The following is a 17264-nucleotide window of genomic DNA, read 5'->3' on the forward strand; positions in this document are numbered from 1 at the left end:
TCTATTTCTATGAGGTTAGATATTTTTTATTATTTTTTCCTTTCGTCTAAAATCAGTTTTTGGCCGTCCAACTTCTTTTCTTCGTAAATAATGAGTTGTTCTACCTATTTTTCTTTATTATTTCATAAGGATGTTGTTTATTAATAGTTCTCCTTACGTTTCCTTCCTCCTTTTCCTTGATTTTTTCCATTTCTTTCCATGCTAATTTTTCTGTGACATACCACTCATAACTGGGTTTCTGGTTTGTTTACTTTTGCATGAACTTTTATGTGTGCACATTTCCCCCCTTCAATATGCCACGACAAATATGAACAAAATCCAACAGTACCCAAGAGGAAATAGATCGGTCTCTTATCCTCCTTTTCCTTGATTTTTTCCATTTCTTTCCATGCTAATTTTTCTGTGATACCACTCATTACTGGGTTTCTGGTTTGTTTACTTTTGCATGAACTTTTATGTGTGCACATTTCCCCCCTTCAATATGCCACAACAAATATGAACAAAATCCAACAGTACCCAAGAGGAAATAGATCGGTCTCTTATCTGATGAGATGAGAGAAAATGTCCATAATATTGTACAAAAATGTCCCCACACCCTTCTTTGGAAAATCAACTATCTACTGTGATAAGCACAGTTAGATAATCTCATATGAAGAGAGGGATTTTTTTTCCTCTCTTAGTGTTAACTTTTTTACGTGCTAAAGCTACTTCTGCCCAGATTATTAGAAAATTTTGAATCTTTTCTACTGATTGATTAAGAAGCATGAAGCATGACATTTCGAATTTGAGTGTGAAAAATAAATTCGATAAGAAGGGGAGAAATGCTTCTTGTATCGGATACAAAATGTCGAATTCCTCTCTTAGTGTTAACTTTTTTATATACGTGCTAAAGCTACTTCTGCCCAGATTATTAGAAAATTTTGAATCTTTTCTACTGATTGATTAAGAAGCATGACATTTCGAATTTGAGTGTGAAAAATAAATTCGATAAGAAGGGGAGAAATGCTTCTTGTATCGGATACAAAATGTCGAATTTTATGTCGTTAAAAATCGAGAATGAGACTAATTTAGGTAGTTAACTAGAAGGTAGAAGGTAAGGTCTGAAATCTAGGACAAAAAAGTCCATAACCTTAGATGGGATGTAAATTAAGATACCTAATGAGAGTAGGTACATTTTGAACTGAAATACCCACAATTTTTCTAGGCTTTGTGAATTGTGAATCAAAACCTGTACCTTCTAGGTACCTAGCTAATTTTGATTTCAGACAACCTGGGTATCATTAGATTTTATTTCAACCTCATGTCCATAACTTTAGATGGGATGTAAATTAAGATACCTAGGTAATAAGAGTAGGTACATTTTGAACTGAAATACCCACAATTTTTTTAGGCTTTGTGAATGAAAATCTGTACCTTCTACCTAGCTAATTTTGATTTCAGACAACCTCGGTATCATTAGATTTTATTTCAACCTCATTAGACGTATGATTTGTTAGAAAAAAAGGAGATGAAATACATTCATCTTATTTATTACCTAGGAATCTTACTATATTACCTACCTGAAGTACCTAAACCTACTGAGTCGAAAGTAATAAAATATTATTGATGGAAATAAAATAATATTAATAACATCTACTATATTACCTACCTGAAGTACCTAAACCTACTGAGTCGAAAGTAATAAAATATTATTGATGGAAATAAAATAATATTAATAACATCAAAACCTGTACCTTCTAGGTACCTAGCTAATTTTGATTTCAGACAACCTGGGTATCATTAGATTTTATTTCAACCTCATTAGACGTATGATTTGTTAGAAAAAAAGGAGATGAAATACATTCATCTTCTTTATTACCTAGGAATCTTACTATATTACCTACCTGAAGTACCTAAACCTACTGAGTCGAAAGTAATAAAATATTATTATTGATGGAAATAAAATAATATTAATAACATCAACATTCTCGCCATGTTAATTAATTATAGACGTTCCGTCTCGGGTCAGTGAAGTTTGAAGTGAGAACCAAATTAGTAAAAATTGGAGATGTGAAGATCTGATTACCTACGGATTAGCATAGGGGCCAGGATTGTCAGAAAACAAGAAGGCGTTATATGTGAGGCTCAGGTGACCTTATATACTGGGTATCAGATGCAACATATCAGCACCTCACTAGCTGTGAGGTCCGAATTCTCACATAGGCATGACCAATAGGACTTCCTACTTTAGGAACCTAATGGTATGGAACGTTTACGCCAAATTTAATGGTTCCTTTTTACACTTTTTAGTTTTTTTTTACCTATCACAAGTTTATAAGACGGAACTAAGTGTGAGATATTGGCTTATGATAGGCTAAACACAATGTAGGGATATGGATCAGAACCTCACTAGCTGTGAGGTCCGAATTCTCACATAGGCATGACCAATGGGACTTCCTACCTACTTTGGGAACCTAATGGTTTGGAACGTTTATGCCAAATTTAATGGTTCCTTTTTACACATTTTTTTTTTTACCTATCACAAGTTTATAAGACGGAACTAAGTGTGAGATATTGGCTTGTGATAGGCTAAACACAATGTAGGGATATGGATGTCATGCCCGGAGGTGCGAGTTCGAATTCTTCTTGTGTCTTGAAAATTTCGATAACCTTTAACGACCTGAGAATGCCCGGAGGTGCGAGTTCGAATTCTTCTTGTGTCTTGAAAATTTCGATAACCTTTAACGACCTGAGATTAACAGGTGATAGGGTACATGATATGGGTTAAAACATAACTTTCAAGTTTTACAACGATAACTACATATATAAAGATCAAGACTTTATATGAGTAACTGACCTGAGATTAACAGGTGATAGGGTACATGATATGGGTTAAAACATAACTTTTAAGTTTTACAACGATAACTACATATAGGTATAAAGATCAAGACTTTAAATGAGTAACAGGGATTTTTCATACCTTTTTTCCCCCTTGGTTTAAATCTTCTAATGCCTTGGATCCGTTATGAGTAACAGGGATTTTTCATACCTTTTTTCCCCCCTTGGTTTAAATCTTCTAATGCCTTGGATCCGTTCATGGGTTGTATAATAAATCCCCGATCTAGCCTGGGTAAATGCTCAAAAAAGTACAGAAATAAAACCAAGGCCGGGGACTAAGAATATCGGGATTAATGTAGACAAGGCATTGCTCTATTGGATCCGTTCATGGGTTGTACCTATAATAAATCCCCGATCTATCCTGGGTAAATGCTCAAAAAAGTACAGAAATAAAACCAAGGCCGGGGACTAAGAATATCGGGATTAATGTAGACAAGGCATTGCTCTAGGCTCAAAAAAGTACAGAAATAAAACCAAGGCCGGGGACTAAGAATATTGTAGACAAGGCATTGCTCTATTCTGGATTAATTTTAATCCAATGCTAACCTGCTAAACCTCGATCTGAAAAATAAATGGAAGATTGGCATTGCTCTATTCTGGATTAATTTTAATCCAATGCTAACCTGCTAAACCTCGATCTGAAAAATAAATGGAAGATTGGAAAATGAGCAGAGGAAAAAAAAATCTGGTATGAACTTCACACGACTTTTCTTATCCTATTCAATGATGCTTATTTGGGTTTTACAATATCTCTAACCGTTTAGTCAGTATAGCTGAAAACCGCAAAAAAAAACGATCGAAATCTTTACAAAAGCGGTCAAAATACCGCCAACCGCAGCACCTATCTCAACCAAACGTTTTGTATTGCATCCTTATCACATTTCTGAACTACATACCAAATTTCAAATCTCTAGCTCATACTGTTCCCAAGATATCGTTAAATTACACCGAAAACCGCCAAAAAGCGGTAAAATGCCGCCAAGCGTTGCACCGATCTTAACCAAAAGTTTCGGACCAATGGCTGAAACTTTGAATTTAGGCTCTAGGGACCTCAAAACGCGTTTTGGCACTAAAAACTGACCATCGAAAATTTGACCCGATTACATTACTTTCCTTCCTATAGGATAAGGAAAGTAATAACTGACCATCGAAAATTTGACCCGATTTCATTACTTTCCTTCCTATAGGATAAGGAAAGTAAAAATCATGAAAAAACAAGGCTGAGGGTTTCCATACCTAATGCCGTGTAAACCTGCCTATCACGACTATCACGCTTGTGAGTGTAAATAAACATGAAAAAACAAGGCTGAGGGTTTCCATACCTAATGCCGTGTAAACCTGCCTATCACGACTATCACGCTTGTGAGTGTAAATAAAGATACAAGAGTGAAGGAACGGAGGAAGAAAATTGGAAAAATGAGAAGACGATAAGGGAGGAAATTTATGTGAAAATAATATTGATAGAGGATACAGTATCTATAATACGATACAGTTACCTATAGAATATAGATTATAGACAATACCTATTACATAGCTACAGGTTATGGGTGTACATATGTACATCATCTATAGATGTATAGGTATAGGTACCTATACGTGGGAGACGTAGTTCGGTACCTCGGAATAATTGTATTATTTATATATACCTAGCTTTTATACATAGATTTAGTACATAGGTAAGATAAGTACTAGTTATAATAAGCAGTAATAAATTATTATCGCGGGTTTCTCTCTCTCCCTCTCCTTCTTCATTTCCACGTGTCCCCCCTTGAATTATAAACTTCACCCCCTCTCCCCAACCTCTGCCTCCTCCTTCACCCACTCCCTCCTCTACCTTCTTTCTCTTCTTTATCGCCCCCTCCCTCCCGCCTCTGTTTAGTAGACCACGCAATAACTTTGTTTGTATTATTTTACGAACGAGAAATTGAAAACACTCTCTTCCACCCAACCAGCTCGCCACTTATTTCCCTAAAGCTCTCTCTCTCTCTCTCACTCTTTCGCTCTCCCTCTCTCTCTTTCTTTAGCTGTCTTTCTTTTTATATCTGTCTTTCTCTCTCTTCCTATATCTTTCACTCTTTCTCTTCCTATATTTGTCTCTTTTTTTCTCGTTCTTTCTACATCTCTCTCTCTCTCTCTCTCTCTATTCCATTTCTTTCATCTTTCTTTACTTTCCGTTTTGGTACAATCGTGTTCTTCTTTCTTATTCCTCACCCAACCAGCTCGCCACTTATTTCCCTAAAGCTCTCTCTCTCTCTCACTCTTTCGCTCTCCCTCTCTCTCTTTCTTTAGCTGTCTTTCTTTTTATATCCGTCTCTCTCTCTCTCTCTTGTCCTCTATACCTATATCTATCTCTCTCTCTTTTTATATCTGTCTTTCTCTCTCTTCCTATATCTTTCACTCTTTCTCTTCCTCTATTTGTCTCTTTTTTTCTCGTTCTTTCTACATCTCTCTCTCTCTCTCTCTCTCTCTCTCTCTCTCTCTCTCTATTCCATTTCTTTCATCTTTCTTTACTTTCCGTTTTGGTACAATCGTGTTCTTCTTTCTTATTCCTCACTCTTTCGCTCTCCCTCTCTCTCTTTATTTAGCTGTCTTTCTTTTTATATCCGTCTCTCTCTCTCTCTTGTTCTCTATACCTATATCTGTCTCTCTCTCTTTTTATATCTGTCTTTCTCTCTCTTCCTATATCTTTCACTCTTTCTCTTCCTATATTTGTCTCTTTTTTTCTCGTTCTTTCTACAATCTCTCTCTCACTCTTTCGCTATCCCTCTCTCTCTTTTTCTTTAGCTGTCTTTCTTTCTATATCCGTCTCTCTCTCTCTCTTGTCCTCTATACCTATATCTATCTCTCTCTCTTTTTATATCTGTCTTTCTCTCTCTTCCTATGTCTTTCACTCTTTCTCTTCCTATATCTGTCTCTTTTTTCTCGTTCTTTCTACATCTCTCTCTCTCTTTCTCTCTCTCTCTCGCTCTCTCTCTCTCTCTCTCTCTATTCCATTTCTTTCATCTTTCTTTACTTTCCGTTTTGGTACAATCGTGTTCTTCTTTCTTATTCCATGACAAGAATACAAGATGAGTAAATATTGCAGTTTTCCATTCCTTCTTCCTTATTCAATATAGGTACCTTTGAGATGTAACGAACGAACGAGAGAGAGAGAGAGAGAGAGAGAGAGAGAGAGAGAGAGAATTTTTTTATATTTCTTCTTCAAAATGAAAATGAATATAAAGCTAAGACATCGGGAATAATTTGACAAATTTCATCCCGCTTTCCGCCATGTTTCTAATAAAGAAAGAGCGATGAAGTGTGACGAAATGTTATTTCTGTTGAATCTCAGGGCTGGTTTAATAGACTTTACTCAGCTAGGTGACTACTGACTAATTCGAATTCGAAAACTCAGCTAGGTGACTACTGACTAATTCGAAAGTTCGTATCTAAGATCGATATGATACCTAGTTAGCCAGTACTAAAATCAGAAATTAGGATTGATTTGTTTGTTTGTCTGTTGAATCTCAGGGCTGGTTTAATAGACTTTACTCAGCTAGGTGACTACTGACTAATTCGAAAGTTCGTATCTAAGATCGAAAGATCGATATGATACCTAGTTAGCCAGTACTAAAATCAGAAATGAGGATTGATTTGTTTGTTTGTTTTTGTTTTTTTTTTTTTTTTTTTTTTTTATTATTTTCTGTTGAATCTCAGGGCTGGTTTAATAGACTTTACTCAGCTAGGTGACTGATTCGAAAGTTCGTATCTAAGATCGATATGATACCTAGTTAGCCAGTACTAAAATCAGAAATTAGGATTGATTTGTTTGTTTGTTTGTTTTTTTTTGTTTTTTGTTTTTTTTTTTTCAATCGGTCTCTTTATAAAAGCTTCTCTTCACTACTTCACTTAAAGTTCTAGTGCTGTTCTATCTTAGTAACATTTTCGTTCTCTACCTATCTTAGTAACATTTTCGTTCACTACATATTCACTAATTGACACACTACATTAGGTACCTATTACCCAAATTCTAATACAAGTACCTACTTATAATCCTAAAGTTGTTGCCCCTGAAGTTCTTAGACCTTTCCAGATGATAAAACATAGATGCACACAAAAGTTTCGAAATCCTGAAGAAGTACGAGAAATGTCGCATTTCCATTTAAATGGTCAATTTTGGGCACAATCGTGGAAATCTTCAGAAGTTTAGAGGGTAATTGGTGGCAATATGAACCAACACAAAGGGAAATAAAACAGCTTCTTTTTGAGGGCTTCGCCTTTAACTTTTTCTTTTTGACAAGAAGAGAGAGAAGGTAGAGGAGGGAGTGGGTGAAGGAGGAGGCAGAGGTTGGGGAGAGGGGGTGAAGTTTATAATTTAAGGGGGGGACACGTGGAAATGAAGAAGGAGAGGGGGAGAGAGAAGAAGAAGAGAAGGGGAGAAGAATAGAGTGAGAGAAACAGAGGGAGGAAGAGAGAGAGAGAATAAAATTTAATAAAGTAATAAAATCAGTGCTTACAGTTAGTAAATATCGGAAGGAAGAGAGCCAGAGAAAAGCGAAATAAGGAGAAGGCAGAGGGAGACAAAGAGAGGTGAGAAGGGAAAAAAAGAGAGGGGAAGAAAATGAAGAGAGGGACAAGAGTAATAAAATTGGTGCTTACAGTTAGTAAATATCGGAAGGAAGAGAGACAGAGAGAAGCGAAATAAGGAGAAGGCAGAGGGAGACAAAGAGAGGTGAGAAGGGAAAAAAAGAGAGGGGAAGAAAATGAAGAGAGGGACAAGAGAATAGATCAGTTGCGCTTACTTGGGTGATGTTTCAAAGTCATAGAGCAGGAAAAATGAGGACCAACGGATTTTTTCTTTTTCTTCTACGACTTCTAGATACCGAGATATATTGATTTAAAAAATACCGGTATTGACGGTATTCTGTGAAGTTTGACGTCACAGCATACGCACCCGTAGGCGATAACGTCATAATTCATTACTCCCGCTTCGTTTGTTTGTGCGCAAGCGTTTCTGCGCATTTTGACGTGAAATCTGACGTCACAACTCTTTGGTCTGTCTGTCCTTCTGTCTGTAAACAATATATCTCAAGAACGGTAAGAGCTAGAGACTTGAAATTCAGCATGCAGCTCTCAAATGTGACAAGGATGCGATACAAAACTTTTGGTTAAGATCGGTGCAACGATTGGCGGCATTTCTGTCGCTTTTTGGCGGTTTTTGGTGTAATTAAATAATATCTCGGGAACAGTATGAGCTAGAGACTTGAAATTTGGTATGAAGTCCACAAATGTGACAAGGATACAACACAAAACTTTTGGTTAGGATAAGTGCTGCAGATGGCGGCAATTCGGCCCCCTTTTGGCGTCTTTCAACCACTTTTTGGCAGTTTTCAGCTATAGTGACTAAACGGTGAGAGATTTTGTAAAAGTTACAATAGAAGCATCTTTCAATAGGATAAGGAAAGTCGTGTGATGTTCACACCAGATTTTTAAGGGTTCAAGTAGGTACCTCTTTTTTACATACCTCTAATGCATCTTCTGGCTGATTCAAGTGATGATACAACCTCATGATCACAGGACCAAATGTATAGGCACCAAATCTTAGTTCTTTGTTTTGTGAATTGAATCTAAAACAGAATTATTGAATTTGACCCTCCTGGGGCTGACCCTGCTAATGTCAACAACTTGAAGAAGACCATTGCAATAAGTTACCCCCTTGAATTAGAAAAAAAAAATATGTATTTTTGCATTTTACCCGATTCTAATCAGTACTGTGTTTGAGATATTCAAGGTGGCTATTGATTAAAAAAAAAAAAAAACACCCTGTAGAAATATTTGCTCTTTTAACTCCTGCTAGTTTTAATTATTGTTTCTTTGAAAAAATAAAATATTATTTACTTACATGTTCTTACATTATGCTTTATTTTAGGTAAAAAGAAGAAAGACTTTGTGGCTGAAATGTTCAAATCAGTGCAAGATCAAGGTCCTGAAATCTTAGCTGATCCTCAAACTTCTTCTGGTAGTTCTGGTCGTAATCAATATGGAGGCACAGGGTACCGTTTAGGTCAGACGGAAAATGACACAGAGGTTATAGTGTCCCCTGCTACCCAAGGGAACCAGGACAGACAAATAGAAATCACATTGAAACTCTGGAAAGAAGGTAAGTGAATTAGCCCCTGTCCCACAAAAAAGTGGGCAGTAAATTTGAGTTATTTATCTGTATTGCATAATGTTTTATTGACTACTGTTATTTAGAAGTAAAATTACTTCAATAGGTATTTTTTTTTCTTCTTCTTTTCAATGTTAATATCTAATGCATATTAGGTGATTCAATTATAAAATATTGTCCAATAGGCCCCTACTTGAAAATCATTCCTAACTCAAGTTCATACCTAAATAAAATTAAAAACATATAAGAGTGGATTGTAGAGTCAGATTTGAAAATTATCTCCAGATGTATACATTTATTGTTTTTAAGGAATTTATTTTTTGTGTTCCAAGCACAGAAAAAAAAAGGAATAAGAAATATGGTGCTTTAAGGAATTCAAGGGCTAAGGCTAAAAGTAGTAATCTTTTATCAATTTGAATGATCAAACAGTTGGGCAAGAATTGGGATCATGCTTTGTGCCCCATGAACATTCCTCATTGAATTTACAAAAATTTACCAGCCTGGGCAAATGATGATAAAGTCCTCAGAAACATAGTGGATGTTTCAATTTTTTAGTGGGTAAGACCGATGGAAAACTTTTAAATGCCAAATAATGACTTGTCAGTTCAGTCAGTTGGACACTAGAAACTAGAAAAAGCTAAATCCTTATCACTCTTATCACATATCTTCTACATAGGTACCTAGAGCTAGACACACATGGAAATTTTAAAATTTGCCGCTTCCTGACTTGTGACTTCCAGTAATCCACTGTTGCCAGATTGGTCATATGGGATTACCGTGCGACCATATTTTACCGTACGTCATATTTTTACAATAGAATCCAGATTCATTTTGAAAAGAAAAAAAATCAAAACCGACCCCTTAAAAAAATTCCACCCCCCGGGCGCGAACCCAAAGTCAGCACATTCATCCAAAATTCAAGAGGATCCTGCTTGCACCTGCACACCACACACGACGATGGGTAAAGTGATAAAAATAGTAATATATAAAGTGTATTTTTCATCCCTAATTTTAAAAAGGTAAATTTTCTGGGGATTTTTTAGGGTGGGAAAAAAAAAATCAAAACCAAAATAACAAATTAATACACAATCCGAAGAAAGCATGGAGTTATAAATAAGAACACCTTGGAAGAAAGTGAATCGGATTGGGATTGGGATATTAATCGAATCCACCAAATGCTTGAATATCCAAGGAGCTCAAAGGAGCTTCCTTATAGCTCCATGTAGAATCCGGATTCGTTGGATTCGAAGAAAAAAAAAATACCTTCGCCCCATGACAACTGACAACGCTGTAATCAGCTGACGTTTTTGTTTATCTTGCGATGTCCCTGAAGTTACAAACGTTGGTAGAAAAAAATCCAAAAATTATACAGGGTACGACAAAATCCCGACAATTTCATTGGTAGAAGTCAAAACCGAAATAACAAATTAATACACAATCCGAAGAAAGCATGGAGTTATAAATAAGAACACCTTGGAAGAAAGTGAATCGGATTGGGATATTAATCGAATCCACCAAATTTTTTATTTATTTTATAAGTTTCCATTTATATTGATTTTTCAGAACACAACTCTCTCATCAAATAAATTGTTAACAAATGGTATACCCATCCGTAAAAGCCGAAGCTTGTGCCACGGATGGGGTTACATTGTCTTTTGTCACACCCTGACGAATTTGTAGTTTCGTTGGTAGGAATCGTTGGTAATTTCTATATAGTCATTCATAGAGGAAAATTTACAATTACTTTAGAAACCATCAGGTTTTTTGTGGGGCCCTTTAAGGGCTCTTTTAGTTCTGCAGTACACTCATGAATGGGGAGTTCATTAAATAGAATCCCAAGGAGCTCAAAGGAGCTTCCTTATAGCTCCATGTAGAATCCGGATTCGTTGGATTCGAAGAAAAAAAAATACCTTCGCCCCATGACAACTGACAACGCTGTAATCAGCTGACGTTTTTGTTTATCTTGCGCCTGACTCGGCAGAACCACAGATGGCAGAAGTTGGCAGAACGAGAACGCAAAAACAAAAAAAGTAAAAAGTTAGAAAAGTTTTCCGGAGGTTTCTGTCTTTCTGTACAGTTTCTCCTGTAGGTAATAAAGAAAGAACTATTTACCATCGAAGAAGACCTTGAGAACTATCCTTTTCATAGGGATGAAGTTAATAAAACCACTAACAAAAGTGAGAGGGAGAAAAAAATGGACCAAACTGCTAAGAATACCTAGAATACTAAGATGAATAGGTAAGGCACAAATTTGACTGTTCATAATGAAAAACACTTTTATAATCATTTGTTTGACCAGTTCCAAGTCCTTTTCTTCAGCAAGATGGAGCATTTGTTTGAGATCCTCTGTGAACACCATGTTGTTTGAGGCTGGATCACTGAACTCTGTCATCTTTTGATGAAATTTGTCTTTCAGGTCTTGAAACTGCAATGCTGTTTTTTCTCTGCTATTTTTATAACCATCAAGACCTAGGGCTTCTGCACTGTACAGGAGCCGAATTCCTGAAATATTAAGATATTATTAGGTATCAAAATATCTACTTATATGACTTGAAAAAAAAGTATTTACCTACCATCCAAGAAGACCTTGAGAACTATCCTTTTCATAGGGATGAAGTTAATAAAACCACTAACAAAAGTGAGAGGGAGAAAAAATGGACCAAACTGCTAAGAATACCTAGAATACTAAGATGAATAGGTAAGGCACAAATTTGACTGTTCATAATGAAAAACACTTAATAACATGTAATCCTCGGAGATTTTTACTCCAACCAAAGATAAAACTTAACCTCTCTCCTAAATTCACCCTGACTTTCCAAGGGGATAAATAGCCTCCGATCAAGAAGGTAATGTTTAGCGTACGGGTAAGATTTTAAAGCAAGATCATTAAATTTCGGAAACTAATGTCCTGTGCTGGAACATTATATAACATGTAATCATCGGAGATTTTTACTCCAACCAAAGATAAAACTTAACCTCTCTCCTAAATTCACCCTGACTTTCCAAGGGGATAAATGGCCTCTGATCAAGAAGGTAATGTTTAGCGTACGGGTAAGATTTTAAAGCAAGATCATTAAATTTCGGAAACTAATGTCCTGTGCTGGAACATTAAATTTAGAGTTTTTGAGTATATGATTAGATATCAACTGTCGGAACCAATGACAAGGCCAGAATTCTCTGGTTTCCTTCAACAGGACCATTTCCTCGTTTATCTTAAAGAGCTTTCCCACAACAGCACATCTATCACAAATTTAGGGGGTCAATTTTTTCAAACAGGATCATTTCCTCCTTGAACTTAAGAGAAGGCTTTCCCACATCTATCACATACCTATTACTCACTTTCGTAAGACTTACTTACTAATCACAGGGTAAAAAGAGTGAAAAATGACTTACCCACGACTAACAGACAAGCTAACACAATCGAACTTATAGCTTTCATGGTGAAATCTTTACCTCTGATTATTACTGATAGTTATAGGTATTATAGGTACTTGTAAAATGGTGAGAAGCCAGAGAAACCCACTGGTTAAATAGTAACCCTAAACTGTCCTCTTATTTGTTTGCTATGTTTTACGAGCTATTTAATTGCTAGATTTTGAGCTCTAATGTTCACTTATCTTGGATTTTTTACTTTTTTTCTTTCTTAATGTCACGACTTTTGCGTCACGTATCATGCATGGAAAGTGTACTAAAATAACTAATAACAAGAAATAAACAAGACTAAAGATAAAGTAGGTACTATCAGGTAGAAATGTTTGTCAGCCAACTGCAACTAACTGTGGGTGAAATGCAAGACTATGATCTTCCATGATAACTGTTGATAAAGACGTAGTCCTTTCTTTCTTAATGTCACGACTTTTGCGTCACGTATCATGCATGGAAAGTATGCTAAAATAACTAATAACAAGAAATAAACAAGACTAAAGATAAAGTAGGTACTATCAGGTAAAAATGTTTGTCAGCCAACTGCAACTAACTGTGGGTGAAATGCAAGACTATGATCTTCCATGATAACTGTTGATAAAGACGTAGTCCTTTAAAGTAGACAAGACAGGTATTTTCACAAGCTAAAAACCTTTGCGGGAACTGGTAAGCGGCGGTCTAGTTCCTACTCCTCGAGGTCACGGGTTCGAATCCCCTTCAATACTTTTTTTTAAAAGTACGAACTAAGTAATAAAGACCCAGGTGACAACCAAAAAAATACTATTTGTACAACATTACAACTAAAGCCCGGTACACATTTTATTGCATGTTTCCCAACTCGGCCTTTCAACACATACACTCTTTTAGACCTGAAGTTTGAGCGAAACGACCATTGGAGGAATTACTCATGGTTAGATTATTGATGGTTAGACTAGGTATTTTATTTTTCCCATCTCTTATCGGTTTCAGGATTCAGCATAAATGATGGGGAACTCCGGGCGTACACAGATCCGGCCAATGCCGAATTCCTGAGCGCCATCAAGCGTGGTGTGGTACCCACAGAACTGCTGCGAGACGCAAAGGGCGGCGAGATTCATATGAGTATGGTGGACAATAGGCATGAGACCTACGTGGCGCCCAAGCCCAAACTGAAAGCCTTCGCTGGAACTGGTGAGTGGCTTAAATGGAGATCGTGGGTTCACATCCCAGTCAAGCTATTTTTCAAGACTTACTTTATCATGGACACTCGTTGCTATTTTAAAAGCCCAGAAGAGGTTAGGTAATAGATCAGCCGCGGTAGAAAAAGTTCACAGAAAAGTTACCTGCCTCGGTGGCGTAGTGGTCAAGACGCTCGCCTGGTAATCAGGAGGGCGTGGGTTCGATCCCAGCCGAGGTATGGAATTTACATTTTTTAAGACTTACTTTATCATGGACACTCGTTGCTATGTTAAAAGCCCAGAAGAGGTTAGGTAATAGATCAGCCGCGGTAGAAAAAGTTCACAGAAAAAAGTCTCCTGCGGCTGTTCTACTACCTAACCTCTTCTTGATTTATCAACATACCAATGAGCGTCCATGATAAAGTAAGTTTAATTAATGTAACCACCGCACCGTTCCAATGAACCCTCGAGAATATGTAACTTTTTTTTTCGAGGTTTGATCGAGGGAAATGTAACAACGGAGGTCGTATGGTTCCAAAATCGACAAGAGATGAACCGGAGAGGAGAAAACTAGCCGTTCCGAGAACGAACCTTATCGCTTCAGGACAATGTTCGCCCAGGTGGGAATCAAACCCTCTACCTAGCGCTTAAGCTGTGTCCACACATAGTCGATCGACCGTCAAGCAATGGTCGATCCACGTTGACTGAAACCGTACACTGCCTCGACAACATAGATTTACCTCTTCACATCGTCGATTTATAAGGTCGACTATGTGTGGACATAGCTTTACAATCACACGGTCGAAATAGCTCTTAATTCTCATCTATTTGGTTATTCTCATCTACTCGTACTTGTTACCCATCTTCAGCGGATATTTGCACTCTTAATATTTGTTGTTCCAGGGCACACACTGGGACACACTGGGCTCCACGTTGGTACACCCTGGATAACGCTAAGCAGACTACATTTGGACGCCAAACTGTCCTTTCGATCTCTTGGCTATCTTAAATATTTTCATTGGATATACTAGTTGACTTGGAGGGTAGCAAACCTGCCTTATAAGTGGTAGATCGCAGGTTCGATTCCTGACGGGCCAAACTTTCTCCTAAACAGGTGGGGTTTGTTTTCGCAACAGCTGACTGTCTCCTGTCCTGTCCTCTCTTTACCCTCTATTCAGTAACAGGCTAAACAAATCCTCACATAGACCTCACCAAAGCTGAACAGATTCATTAGAATAAAAATTAAATTCAAATTCTCATCTACTCGTACTTGTTACCCATCTTCAGCGGATATTTGCACTCTTAATATTTTGTTGTTCCAGGGCACACACTGGGCAGTCCAGTGCCTACAGCTATAGGCCAGACCAAGGTGTTTGATGAGAAGGATAGGGTGGCCATATCAGGATAAAATCCGCCCCGGGCGGTAATCGAACCCGCGACCTAGCGCTTATAAAGTAGACGCGCTACCAACTAAGCTAACTAGGCTGGCATTGCTGGCCTTACTTGTACCAGTGGGAGGAGGGAGGGGAAGGGAAGGAGGGAGGGGAAAGGAAGGAGGGCCGTTAACATTCCTTGAAGAGTTGGAAATATCTACAAGTATTATTCCCCTTCCCCTTCTCCTTCTTCTTCTTCTTCTCCTTCTTCTTCTTCCCCTTCTCCTTCTTCTTCTTCTCCTTCTCCTTCTCCTTCTTCTTCTTCCCCTTCTCCTTCTTCTTCTTCTCCTTCTCCTTCTCCTTATTCTTCTTCCCCTTCTCCTTCTTCTTCTTCTCCTTCTCCTTCTCCTTATTCTTCTTCTCCTTCTTCTTCTTCTTCTTCTTCTCCTTCTTCTTCTGTTCCTCCTTCTTCTTCTTCTTTTTCTCCTTCTTCTTCTTCTTCTTCTTCTCCTTCTTCTTCTCCTTCTTCTTCGTCTTCTTCTTCCTCCTCCTCTTCTTCTTCTTCTTCTTCTTCTTCTTCTTCTTCTTCTCCTTCTCCTCCTCCTTCTTCTTCTTCTTCTTCTTCTCCTTCTCCTTCTTCTTCTTCTCCTCCGTTTTCCTCTTCTTCTTTTTCTCCTCCTCCTCCTCATTTTTTCTTCTTGCTTTTTCTGCGCCTCCTCCCTCTCCTCCTCTTTCATTTCCTACTTCTCTATCTACTTCTCTTACTCTTTTTTTTTCTCCTCCTCCACCTCCTCCTCCTTCATAATATCGTAAATCACCAGGGCCTTTGTATTATGACGGGTAAAAGGTTCTTGTTTCAGCCTTTTCTTCCGAGAGGGGGGCAGTAACAGTTCATGAACTTGTTCAACGATATGATGCCAGAGGAAGAAAAATGAGAAGACGTTGCTTCAAGTGTTATTCTGCTATGATGTCCAATGACCAATCCTTTTATTTTCATGTTAATAATAGGTACCGTATTTATGCAAGTATTTGTATAAGTTATTTTTAATTACTCTGGTCACCAATGACCAATCCTTTTATTTTCATGTTAATAATAGGTAGCGTATTTATGCAAGTATTCCGTCGCTTCGCTCCGGAATCCCGCTAGTTCATCCCGAGGCATGGCCAAACTTGTGGAAAAGGCATGGCCGAACTTGTAGTTAATAAGCAGAATATAGAAAGAAGATAGGGGGAGAGGGGGGAGAGGGAGGAAGACGAACGAAGAGGGAGATGGGACTGATGGGAGTTGAAAGAGAGAGGGAGGGATTTATTTGAGACATTTTCGAGCTTTTTCTAATGTTTTATAGCTTTCCACAAGCTTCTAAGCTATGTGACATGGAGAGTTTAATAGAATGATTTTATATTTATTATTTAAGAATTGATTCCTTTTTCCCCGATAGTTTCCGAGGGAACTGTAACAATTGATGAGATCGTCCCCCAATTACTACACCTCACTAGATTGTATGAATTGACATGGACTCGAACCACCAACCTTCAGATCTGAATCCTATCACGATAGCCTGAGCTATGCCACTAATTGTTGATCAGACATCTCCACTACTTTCGTCAATAGCAAACACCTAATCCTGCCTTGTAAGCGCTAGGCCGTGGGTTCGATTCCCGCCCGGGGCGGATTTTATCCTGAAGGGATAATGTTCGTTCTCGGAACGGCTGGCTTTCTCCTATCCTGTCTTCCTTCTCTCTTCGATTTTCGGGACGATAAGACCATAGAAGTTACAGTTCCCTCTGTCAAACCTCTTAAAAAAAAACACCTATTCCAACGAATCAAACAGGTAGGTAATAGGTATTTGAACCGAGTTGCCGAGTCCCACAACGAAAACATGTGGTAAAACAGATATAGTTTTCCCAATTTTCTTACAAGTATAGCAAATAAATTGGTAAAACAACATAATTAATACAGGAAAAGAACAACGTCTTCACTTGACTGGTAACTTTGGAAACTGTAGGTAATTTTATCCGTCATCTCCTGTATGTTTTTTAGTTCTAGGTATAATTGTTTTTTATCTCTTGTAGAAATAAAATTACCTACAGTTTCCAAAGTTACTATAGTCAAGTGAAGACGTTCTTTTCCTATATTAATATGTTGCTACTTGACAGACTGACTCTCCTAGAGAAGTATCTAAACAACAGAATGTTTAATTTTCCAAAATTTCCTATACACCTAACATAACGTAACATAACATATTTATAGGCAAAGGGTTTTGCGCCCATATTTCACATGGAATA

At 37.5% G+C, this 17264-nt stretch overlaps 1 protein-coding gene across 1 annotated transcript; it reads left to right on the plus strand.

Annotated features, from left to right (window-relative positions):
• Positions 1-8751: 8751 nt before the first annotated feature.
• LOC103505114 (NSFL1 cofactor p47-like) lies at positions 8752-15013 on the plus strand (the record flags this gene model as incomplete). The annotated part of the gene is made up of 3 exons (XM_017442273.2): positions 8752-9016; positions 13418-13618; positions 14928-15013. Coding segments are annotated over 3 exons (552 nt in total), but the record flags the coding sequence as incomplete, so codon positions are not given.
• Between the last annotated feature and the right edge of the window lie 2251 nt (positions 15014-17264).

This window comes from Diaphorina citri, unplaced genomic scaffold (genome assembly GCF_000475195.1).
Source record: "Diaphorina citri unplaced genomic scaffold, Diaci psyllid genome assembly version 1.1 scaffold151, whole genome shotgun sequence".
In the NCBI taxonomy this organism is placed as follows: Eukaryota; Metazoa; Arthropoda; class Insecta; order Hemiptera; family Psyllidae; genus Diaphorina; species Diaphorina citri.